This window comes from Cynocephalus volans, chromosome 3 (assembly GCF_027409185.1).
Source record: "Cynocephalus volans isolate mCynVol1 chromosome 3, mCynVol1.pri, whole genome shotgun sequence".
NCBI classification, from domain to species: Eukaryota; Metazoa; Chordata; class Mammalia; order Dermoptera; family Cynocephalidae; genus Cynocephalus; species Cynocephalus volans.
The window spans coordinates 169720983-169733184 of NC_084462.1; the positions used below are offsets into that span (position 1 = coordinate 169720983).

General features: G+C 37.3%; 1 protein-coding gene across 4 annotated transcripts in view; it reads left to right on the plus strand.

Moving 5' to 3' along the window:
• The window catches only part of TDP1 (tyrosyl-DNA phosphodiesterase 1), a 92746-nt gene that overhangs the window by 22333 nt on the left and 58211 nt on the right, over positions 1-12202 (plus strand). For all 4 annotated transcript variants that reach the window (XM_063090760.1, XM_063090759.1, XM_063090763.1 and 1 more), the window contains 6 exons: positions 1502-1669; positions 2134-2212; positions 4568-4753; positions 5322-5370; positions 7238-7304; positions 8729-8836. In XM_063090760.1, coding sequence (XP_062946830.1) covers positions 1502-1669; positions 2134-2212; positions 4568-4753; positions 5322-5370; positions 7238-7304; positions 8729-8836 — 657 coding nt within the window. The remainder of the gene's footprint in view (positions 1-1501; positions 1670-2133; positions 2213-4567; positions 4754-5321; positions 5371-7237; positions 7305-8728; positions 8837-12202) is intronic.

Here is a 12202-nt window from a genome sequence, read left to right on the forward strand (position 1 = left end):
TCTCATCTTATTTGGTGAAGTGTTTAAAACACTTCATATCTCAGCATCCTAGTTTAGAAAGTCATCCTCTGTCATGTTCCTCTAGAACACTCCTGTGAGTGAATCTCTAATCCAGAAGGAGCCTCAGCCTGTGGCCTCCAGGTTGCTATTGCAAGGAGAGATCTTTTCCATCTAGCCCAACCCGGTTATTTTACACACACACACAAGCAGAGGTCCAGAGAGGTCCCTGGGCTTGCCCAAAACGGCACAGCTAGTTAGAAGCAGGTCTGGGTCCAGGGCCTGGGCTCAAGCCCTTGTTACATCACGTTACCTACTGTGCAAGGGGTCTTCCCAAGGTGGGAAGGGAAAGTATGAAGTGCTGCCCTCCTGGAAACATAGTTCAGAAGATACACAGCCAGGAGTCCATGTAGTTCTGGATGCTTCCTGCCCTAGTGGCCTACTTCTCACCAGTCTCCTTTGAGGACTGCCAGGTGAAAGAGGAATTGAGTAGCTTCTCTTTTGGCTTAATGGGTAGAAGTGTGGGAGAGAAGTAGCCACAGAGAGGGAAAGAGTGTAACAGCTAGTACTTTCTGAGTGCTTCCTTAAGTCAGACTCTGTTCATTAGTTACCTTGTGTGCTATAACAGCTGGGTGAGGAAGGACTGTTTACCCTGCTTTGCAGTTGAAGAAACTGAAGCACAGGAGGTTTGAAGCCACTCTTTTTTGTAATCTACTGCGGAGCAGTTTATAGAAGGATTGGGTTTAGATATAGTTGGTTTCCATTCGTGGGTATAACGTATAAGTTTTGGCAAAGTGCATTGTTTTCCCTGGGTAAAAAGAATTGGTGAAATGACAGATGGTTTTAATGTTTCTTCATTGAATTAAGGGTTTGAAAATTTGAAATTAAATGTAATATCATTAAATGTGGTATATACTCATTTCAGACACCAGTATAGGATATGAAAATATCTCAAACTGCTATAGCATATGCATTAAGGAAATGACTATTGAAAATGGATTTGAACATATGTTTTTCTTAGTGTAGATAACTTTTGATTCTTATTTCTCATTTAGTTAAAGAGCTATGTTGATGTAGACATAGGCAAATTCTTGCTGGGATGGTATGGATTTGCTGTAACCATTAGGAGTAAAACTCTTGACTGTTGTCATCACGCCTTAGAAAACAACATAGAGGTGCAGAGGGAAGAAGAGCAATAAGGAAGGTGTGAGTGAGAAGGACATGGAGGGAGCGTGTGGGCTGGGAGAGGTGGGCGGAGGCCAGGTCTTACTGGGTCTTAAATTTGTGGCAAGGCATTCAGAAATATTTCTGAAAATGATGAGAAGCCATCGGAGTGGTGTGATCAGGTTTATGTTTCATGTTTCCTAAGAATTGCTCTACTTACCACCTGGAGACACATAGTGAGAATTCACCTCTTCCGTAGGGTGACTGCATAACTAACACAGAGAGATCATTATGATCAGTCGTGTTCCTGATGGTTAAAAGTGATTTTTTTCCATTCCAGAATATGGTTGAGCCCCTTGTACCCACGAATTATCCATGGAACTCACAGATCTGGAGAATCAACAACGCATTTTAAAGCTGATCTCATCAGTTACTTGATGGCGTATAATGCTCCTTCTCTCAAGGAGTGGATGGATATCATCCAGGAGCATGACCTCTCTGAAACAAAGTATGTGTTGTCTTATCAACTTAGGGGCTTATATAGAAGTTCATACCTGGACAGCCACATATGGTCAGGAGTGAAAGGGACTTGAAAAGAGGTGGAGTGATAGTCAGCTGTGCTTCATGATGTGATGAAGTAGAGAGCAGATTCTGTTACTATCTGCATCTCGTGGTTCTCAGGCATTAAAGTGGCATCTAGTGAAACTTACTGCTTACCTTAAGCCACCCACTAAGGTCCTCTTAAAATTAAGTTCTTCACCTGGTACCTTACACCTTGTAGGTATTCCATCATTAGTTAGTTTGTTTAAAAGTGAGTTTGAGTATCACTACTGTTGGGGAGATATCACAAGAAAATGGATTGGCTCTCAGAACATTTCATGATTAGTTTTCATGTGTATTTTGTGATTTTTTTTTTTTTCAAGTGCTCAAAGTACATCACTATGTTCTATAACTTGTGTTTTATCTTTTTAGTGTTTACCTTATTGGTTCAACCCCAGGACGCTTTCAAGGAAATCAGAAAGATAATTGGGGACATTTTAGGCTTAGGAAGGTAACTTCTACTATTTTAACATTTTAAAAAATTTTAATGTACATTCTCCTTTTTTATTTAAAATTGTATATTTTGATGGCAGTATCACAATATTTCTAGCACAGTTCTGGGCCAATAGCAGGCACTTGATAAATTGATGGTCTAATTATAGTTTTTAATAATTTCTTTTTAAAGTTTTTTTTCCCCTCTTTTGTAGATATAGACTGTTCTAAATAGTATAAGCCTATGGACTTTTGTTGGTTTTTATATTTCTTGTAATAAAGATAGAGGCTTCTCATTCATACAAATATTACAGCTTTTGATCAGCATATCAAAGTTTTTTGGGTTTTTCTGTTTGTTTAAAAAAGATGAACGGTAAAGAGATCTTAACTGTTGACTTGGTGTTGTCAGCACCACGCTCTCCCAAGTGAGCTAACCGGCCATCGCTATGTAGGGATCCGAACCCTTGGCCTTGGTGTTATCAGCACCACACTCTCCCAAGTGAGCAACGGGCTGGCCCTTTTTTTTTTTTTGACAGCTGGACAATACAGGGATTAAACCCTGGACCTTAGTGTTATGAGCATATCAACATGCTGTAACCAACTGAGCCAACCAGCCAGCCCTTTTATCAAAGATTTTTAACATACAAATTCAACAAAGAATACACAGTAGTGTTGAGTAAAGGCTGCAACTGAGCTACAATGTGTTCTGTTTACTAAACCGTGCCCTTAAGAGAATTCTAATTACAAAAATGATATTTGCTGCTGGTATGAAAACGAACAAAGATAGGTCATGAACAAAATAAAACAAGTTGAAGGTTAAATTTTCTTTATTTCTCTTTAGACATTTACTGACCTTAGTAAATTCCTTAAAGTGGCTTTTTTTTTAAAGACCTTTCTTCTTATTCCATGAATTAACTATGTAATTCCCCTTGGTTAATGAAACTTCTCATATTAATTTCCTTTTTTGAAATGAGACCACATCTTAAATCAGGCAAGATCTCAAAGACAGCAGCTTTATGTCTTGACCTGGAGAGGGAATGGAGCACACAGGCTCTGTGCACGGCCCTGGAGATGGATACCTATTCTTGGGTTCAGATCCTGACCTGTTATATACAAGCCATGTGATCTTTCCTTGTTCCCTAACCTACCTGTCTTGTCAGCTATAAGATGAACGTAATAACATTACTTTCCTCCCAGAATTGTGGAAGGATTAAATGAAATAACGAATGTAAAACAGTGCAAGGCACATGGTAGGTGTTCAGGAAGCACTAATGGCTTTGTTTGTGGAATGATGCTGTAGACAGACTAGGTAATGGCATATATTGTGCATGATCACAATCTTACTGGAAGTTTAATAGCATCTTAAGAGCTTTCAAACCAGTTTTCACACATAGTAGCTTATGTTGCATCTCAGCTGCCTCCCAGGAAAGGCAGGCAGGTAATAATTTGCCCGTTTCCACTGAAGTGTAAATCGAAGCACAGAGACTTGTCCAGGATCATGCAGCCAATCAGGGGCTGAGCCCCATAATAGAAACCGAAGGTTGTAGTTGTCAGTTCAGTTCTGTTTCCTACACCATGCTGTGCCCAGGATGGAAGTTGAGAACTTTGGGCTTTTTGGTAAGTGTATATGTAAATATTAATGCCTAATCTGTGTTAAGGAAAACAGTACCAATTAAATTAAGCAAAACATCAGTCAGAATACAAGCTCTACTGGGGCAGGAACTGCAGCTTATTTTTCTTGCTGTCTCCAGCCCTCTAGGTAGGCACTCGGTACGTAAGTGGATAAAATTTCCAAATATTTTCTGAATTGTTTCTGCAGCTTTGCATACTTATCAAAGCAGGAAAAGCAGATTAATCTTCTGCAGTGCTTTAGGTGGCATGTATCTATATGTAAATGTGTTCTCTTTTATTTTTAGACCATCACAGCTACCTGGAGCCCAAGTGTTAAACTGGGAATGTTAAGCCTCTTAACATGATAGGAGTCAAAATATGCAATAGTTTCACCTTCTAGTTATTGTTTAGATATATTAAACAATTATGATTTCAAAGCAAAAATCTAATTTTATATGACAAGTTGGTGGTTTATCTGACGTTTCTACTAAGATGGGTCTTTTTAAAATTTTTTAATCCATTTTTGCTTGTAGTAGAAATCAAAAAATTTTGGAAAGTAAACTTCTCTTGTCCACCTACTCTGTTAAAAAATATTTCCCATAGAAGGAAAATAGTATATGTGGGTATGAAATTGATCACTAGTATTTCAGCATTTTGTTATTAATTAGGCATTCCAAAGGTGGGAAACTGTGCTTTCAGATGTTACAGTATTTCTGTTAATATTATTTGAGTGACCAAAGCATTCATTTTTATTCTTTCACAGCTTCTGAAAGAACATGCCTCATTCATACCTAATGCGGAGTCCTGGCCTATAGTAGGTCAGTTTTCAAGCATAGGCTCCTTGGGGACTGATGAATCAAAATGGTTATGTTCTGAGTTTAAGGAGAGCTTGCTGCCACTGGGGAAGGAAAGCAAGACTGCAGGAAAAAGTGTCGTTCCTCTTCATTTAGTGAGTTCTCTTCCTCATTGAGTTTATTTATTTTTATTCCCTAGTCCAGGAGAAGAATTGAGAAATCAGTTCTCTTTATAATAGATAGAGGTTTTATTCTGTGATTTTTGGATGGAAAGAACAGTACATTAGCATCATTATTTGTAATCAAGCGGCCTTAATATCATCCAGTGATGAGAGCTTGCTAGTTTATTTACAAGTTCCATTTCAGCCACAGACTAATTTTTCCATTCTTTCTTTCAGGTTATCAAGCCAAGGAAAAAAATATTTGGTGTAATATTGCCAGCAGAATTATACGCATTATAAATTATTTAGAGACCTGTGCATTAATAATTAATTTTGCATTCAATTCAGTGTTTGTTTGATGTTTCAGAGGAAAAAACTATTCAAAGTGTAATTTTTTCATCAATATGTACAGGCTTCCTGTAGCTTAATTACTAGAAGTTCAATTTTTTCAAATGTTTAAGTATTTTTAATTGAGATTTTCATTTTCTTAAAAGCTAATCATCACTCCTTTTGTTCAGCATGGTACATTCCAAGTTTTATTGTTTTTCTCATTTATTTTTAGATCTATCCTTCCGTGGAAAATGTGCGGACCAGCTTAGAAGGATATCCTGGTAATTGTTGGGGAGACTGTCTCAGTTGTGTTTTTGTGTAAATTCCGTAAATGCCCTGATAAAGTTTACCAGTTTGGTTAGAAATTTGAAGATGGTTTTCCTTAAGTGGATAAGGATCCTGAAAATAGGTAATATTGAGCTCTGCTATGTTCCAAAGATGATACCACTGAGTTGAGCAGTTCGGGAATGTTATTTAATCCTCACAGTAACCCTATGTACAATTGTTATTCTCCTCATTTTCACCAGTAAGATAACAGGTTGTCTGTTCAGACAAGATGTCCAAATAAAACTGCTTCCCCTACTGCTCAGTACCTTTTCAGAGGATATCTGACACACTTTTCCTTCATCTCCCTCCACCTCCTCCCTGCCTGTGTCCGAGGTACTGTATGGCCTTTCCAAATTTGAACCCCGGATTCAGATATATTTAAGATCTGAATCTATGCTTAATATTGAGATGAAACCTTTGGTATAACTTAGTTTATATGTCTGTTCTTTCAAGGGCTTCATCTGCAAATGCCTAGGATTGTTTTGTAGACATCTGTCTGTCTTGTCCGTCATTTCTCTAATACTAGTACTGGGCACTAAACTTTTACTCGGAATTCAGCAGCACCCTAGATAATGCAGTCAGGAGGTACTAAGAACCCAAATAGTATACACCTTTGGCAAAAGGGAAGTCTGGTTGGCTCAAAGTGGAATGCACTGGATTAGACTAATTTAGTCCATTTATTGCTAATCAAACTCTGTGACCCTGCCACAAAAATCTCAGTAGGGTTTGGAGTGTAATATCCATTTGTTGCCTTTTAATGGCAAAGCTAAAATTATTTCACTGAGACTCTGGGACATGGTGGTGGTTTGTCTTTTGTCTTCTTTTTGTTCCTCTAATAGGCTAGGTTCATTCAAAGTGTACTTTTAATAGGGAAGAACATGGTAGTTTCAATAAAGCTATTTTATAACTGGTTCTGAAATTGAATATGTTTTTAGTTATTTGCAGTAGGAGACAGGACATGCCTTATTTGGTATTTTGGGGATGTTTAAAGCCCTCTTTGGATATAGATTACTATGGAGACATTCCAACATGTGTTTGGAAAGTTACCGATGAATCTGCAATGGAGTTTTCTTCCTTTCAACGATGAATGAAAATTGGTTTCTAATTGTGTTTTCATTTGGAACCGTGTCTTTATTCTCTTTGCAAGAATAAGGAAGGCCTTTAGAATTCCTTTTTTAAAACTGGACTGTTTACTGAACGTTTTAATTTGTTTTCCGGTCATTCTGTTCTGTTGGTAAGAGTCTGTTCAGCTAGTATAGAGTCTGTTTGGAAACAGTATGTAAAAATTAAGTAGACCAGAGAACTGAGTTTTCATCCTAGACTGCCTCCCCAAATGTCGTCATCTTGGGCAAAAACAAAGAGGCTCTCCACCTGATGTCTTACCTGCATAAGGATTGGCCAGAATTCCTTCTGTGAACTTTTCTAACACTTCATATCTATGCTGTTATATGAAGGTACTTCAAAAAGTTCATGGAAAGATTCACATTATCTTTTAATTTTATTTTTCCACAAATTTTTTGAAGTACCCTTAGAGATGTTAAATTACCACCACCAGGTGATTAAATAATACATTTTTCTTTTCAGATAGTAGACATTTACTTTTTAAATGTTTATTATCCTAAGAAAGGAAACTCCATTAAGAGAACATACCTAATGGAAGTATAGATGTTTTCTTTCAAAAAACTATTCCATAACATGAAATAAGGAAGCAGTCTTTTTTTTCTTTTGCCTTTTCACTGCTTATTATTGATTTTCTTCGTAATTGAGGGAGTCTCAAATTATATTTCATAATTTTTATTTATTTTATTTTTCTTTTAAAAGCTGGAGGCTCTCTTCCCTATAGTATCCAGACAGCTGAAAAACAGAATTGGCTGCATTCCTATTTCCAGTAAGTAAGTGATTTAGAATGCTGCTGTTGCTCCTTAGGAATAAGAATGTTATTTATGTCAGTCTGTTTTTTAAAAAAAGAACCTTATATAATATAGCTATATTCTTTCATCTACATATGTTAGTGATAGAAATTATTTTAAACAAGGTTTGGAAATTTTTTTGGAATAGGTTTTTAATACCAAAGAGTAAAATTTATCACTGTGAGGTTTCTATTTAAATATGGGCATGCAATGAAGATAAATAAAAGATCATGTTTGAGTACTTTAGAATTTACATAAGCAGCATTTTAGTTCATTTTTCCAAAATATAAAATATAATCATTCTGTCAATACCATCATATGATGTATGGCTGCAAGCTTGCCGAGGGCAGTCCATACCACTGTTTCCCAGAACACAGGACAGTATTTGAGATGTCATAAGGGTTCAGTAAATGGTCGGTGAGTGGACAATTAAAAAGAAAGTCCATCGTCCCCCTCTGGCTACAGCAGTTGCACATCCTGCATGTTCTGTGCCAATCCCAGTTTCATGCTTTCTTCAATGGGTGTTTTTTGCAGTGGTTAGCCAGAAATGAGGGCAAGATAACAATCCATACCTTTCGACTGTAATTCAGTTTGTCATCCTGGAGCCTTTGTTTAATGGCTTCTGGAGAGAGTATTCATTATGGAGGACATTTCTTTATACTGAGCCTCCTTTCAGTATTAGATTATTAAATTCAGTTGCATGAAGATAGTGACAGACCTACCTAATCCTGATTGTTTTCCTGCAGATGATTTGTTTTCTTGAGAGATCATACGCTCATATTCATAAGTGAGGACTGTTGCCTCATAATACAGGCCATTTATTCCCATGGAGCCTTAGTCCTGCACTGTTGGAAACTTAGAACCAAACTCTGATGTGTGAATTTCAGCATTTGATTAAAGTATTTCTGACTTATCCCCCTACCTTTCAAAATAATTTTTTTGTATACTGATTGTAGTTTGCCCATTTTTATTTTGTTTCATTCAACAAGCTTTTACTAAGCCTCTAATCAGTAATGTGCCTGGTAGCGTGATTCCTGCCTTTAAGGAGTTCACAGTCCAGCTGGAGACATGTGCACATGTGTGGTTAAATGCACAACAGAAGTAATATATGCATATGTGTGTGTGACCATAGCCAAAAAGAGGGGAAGGCTATATGCCAGAAGGTTATGGTGCTTTTTGTGAGTAGTGGTAAGTTCTATTTTTCTACTTACTTACATTTTAGAATGAGCATGCATCATTCTGTTACCTGAGCAGAGTTAAATAAAATATCACAGGTCATAGAACTGTGTGTGCACTGTTTGTTTTTAGATTATAGGATTTCGCTTTTCATGGAATTTGCTAATATTAGGGTTATGACCAATTTGTATTTTCTAATTAGTGATTGTGTCTTTCCTATAACTAGTAAATGGTCAGCTGAGACTTCTGGCCGAAGCAATGCCATGCCACATATTAAGACATATATGAGGCCCTCTCCAGACTTCAGTAAAATTGCTTGGTTCCTTGTCACAAGGTAAATAGTCCTTATATTCTTGATGGGGAGGGATTTTCAAAATGTGTTTGTAACTCCTGCTCTGAATATTGAATGAGTTTCCAAAAAGTGATTTGTGATTTGTCATTAGTTTTCAGTGTGTTTGTGTTATATGAGCCTAATTTTAAGGAGGCCCATGACTAATCCCTTTGCAGAGTATGTGATCATTGCCTAATTATACTTATAAGGTTAGATGTTTATAAGGTTTACATAAATTTTGTGTTTACTTCTATTATTTAAAACTTCAGTAGTAGGGATTAAGCAAATTGACATTTGGGGTAAATACAGAAGGAAAATGAAATGATAAAATTAATATTTTTTTCTTAGTTTCTCCTTTGGACTTGAAACTTGAGCAATCAAATCTCTTATGTGTCCTTTTTTTAAGCATTTAAGATATTCACATAACATAAAATTTACCCATTTAATGTCTACAATTTAATGGTTGCACAGAATTATGCAACCATCACCATAATCTAATTTGAGAATCTTTTCATGACCCCATGAGAAACCCCCTACCTTTTGGCATTTTTGTGTCTTTTTTTATAGGAAGATAAATTGCTATGCCTACTGAAAAAGAGAGTTGTGACCACAGCTTTAGTTCCTGACTCTCAGTCTGAATTCAACCATTAGACATGTCTTCATGCTTCAATAACATAATTGATGTCAATAGCAACTAATTAAAGTATAACAGAGTAGAATTACTTCTTTAAGAAAGAACAGCACTCATGAACAAACGTTTAAACAAAAGAGCCACTTAGAAATGAAACCAAGTCATTTTCCTCATTTACGGAAATTGGTGGCTAAACTTTTGACCCTGACTCAGGATAAGGAACGGTGACCTGAACAGCATAGGTGGTACAGGTCAGATGTAAGAGAGGGCTTCCTGAAGGCTTTTGAAGGCAGCATAGCATAATGGGAAAACATATTTTTGAGTCCTAAAAATAAAAATTAGGATGCTGTCCTATCATTTGCTGCCTATGTGAATGAGGAGAATTTATTTAATCTGAGTCTGTTTCTTAGTTTACAAAGTGGAAGATATGATGACTGCCTTTTGGGGTTGTTGTGAGAGTTAGATGAAAGAGTCAAAGCCCGGAACATGACAGGCCCTCAGGATGTGGCAGCTGTGAGTACACGTGTCCAAGCTTCACCTTCTCTGACTGTGAAGTGTGGTCCAGGGAATTGGTGCCCTTTTGTTTGCTGTGCATCTTTAGTAAGAGAAACTTTTGCTTTTGAAGAAGAGGTAGGTTTTCTGGATGTGAAGACCAAACTATAGATTCCCTGGGTAGAGAAGTCATTGCCTGAGATGTACAAAGTGCCTGGGAGTCCAAGGTGTGGAACGCAGGTGACTCTTCTCTGGGCATGGAGTTCCAGCATTGGCGAGTGTGAGATTGTTATAATCCCTCTCCCCAATTTTATTTTAAATAAGAACAAGGTTGATAAAGCTAAGTTAGTACAAATGTTCCTAAATTAAACTGATGAGAAATTAAGTCTTAGTGCTACCCAGCCTTCTACAAAGTTAACTGACAAGAACAGGAATTTGGGTATAAAATGAACCCTTGAATGCTCTCCAAAGGGACCTGGATATTCAGAGACACTTCATTTCAGTGTCAGGTCACCTATTTGTTCAAGAACTGTCTTTTAAGCCAAGTTACTAAGTAGCAAATTAAAAAAAAAAAAAACCCTGGCTTTTATTATTGGTTCTACCGTACACTGGTCTGAGTGTGACCTTCACTAACTGCATACTGTGATGATAAATTGATAGGACTAGGTGAAATAATCTACCTGCTTCCGAGCCTAAAATACTATGATTGGAAACATTTTCTGAGTACTCAACTATCATATACCCCAAGGTATAGTTAAAAGGTTCTTGTTATAACAGCTAGTCAAGGCTGTTACTGAAATCATGCCACTTTGCATAAATGTTGAATTGAATTTGAAGTCGATTCTTCCAACTTTAGTTAAACTCCTCTTAACTGTTAACCTCGCGATCTGATTTTCCTCAAAATGCAGTATGAGCAGTATACAGAAATATCAATTTTTTGGTAAAAAGTCTTATCTAGCATCCTCACTTTTTCCTTCTGGGAAAACTGGAGCCCAAAGAGGTTAAATTAAACATTCAAGACATACAGTTCAGGTTTTAAGCTGGCTGGTTGACTCAGTTGGTTAGAGCATGGCATTGTAACACCAAGGTCAAGGGTTCAGATGCCCGTACCAACCAGCCACAAAAAAAAAAAAAAAGGTTCAGATTTTATCCACACAGAGGGAGTGACCAGAAGTGATTTTTTTTTTTTTCTCCTGCCATTGGGTAAACTTTTTCTCTAAGTTGTAAATAGATATCTAAGTCTTTTGTGTCAGAGTTCTCACTGTGGGCCTTTGAGGTTGCTAGAGATGGAAATCCTGGTGCTGAGGACCCAAGAACAAAGAAGAGAGGCTGTTTGAAAGGGCTGATTATAAGATGAGAATGGAAAGGTTGGATTAAGAGAAAGCAGGGATGATTCCTCTTACACCTCTGTATAAACACATTCACACACACATATAATATATCCTATTAGAGAGAGAAAGATTCATTTTAAGGAATTGGCTCATGTAAGTGGAGCTGATGCAAAGTGCAAAATCAATGGAGCAATCTTGCAGCTTGGAGAGTTTGGAACATTTGATGTTGCAATCTTGCTTTCTACTTTATTGGAAAAGTTGAATTTTAATGACTATTTAGGGGTGGTTTTCTCTCAAAGTGTAGTAAAAAGGTAGCTGTACTTCACAGAGATTACAATGAGTATTATTGTTTCAAGGTTATTAAGGGAGGCTGAGGTTAAAGTAACCCTGTGAGTAATCCTTTTCTAAAGGCATAGTTTTTGTAGTTCAGTTCAATGACAGCGTGCACTTGGTCCTGTGCTTGGCGAGGAGGCGTGAGCCCTGCTGTGCATATGACATTGTCCCCTAGTTATTTTCCTGTGTAAGGACCACAATGGAAGCACTGTCAGAAATATATTGCCTGGTTGGGGCAGAGGCAGGACAGTGAGAGATCAGTGGGAGCTAAGTAAGGAAGTTGTATTTCAGGTAGGCCTAGATGTATGCCTGAGAGTAAACCAGATGGATTGGAAGCATTTATTCATATCAGGATTTAGGAAAAGGGGAGAAACATGGAATTCCACTATTAAAGGCATAGGCCTTCAAGTAACTATTACATCCGTTAAAGCTGGTGATAGTACGTACCCTTGGCCAAGGTAATCCAGTTGATCTTGCCAGTTTCCATTTCAAAATGCTATTTATCTTTTCAACTTTTTCAGAAGACTGAAGATGATAAGGAAAAAGCCAATGCCATTGTGTTTGTAACACCTTGTTTAACAT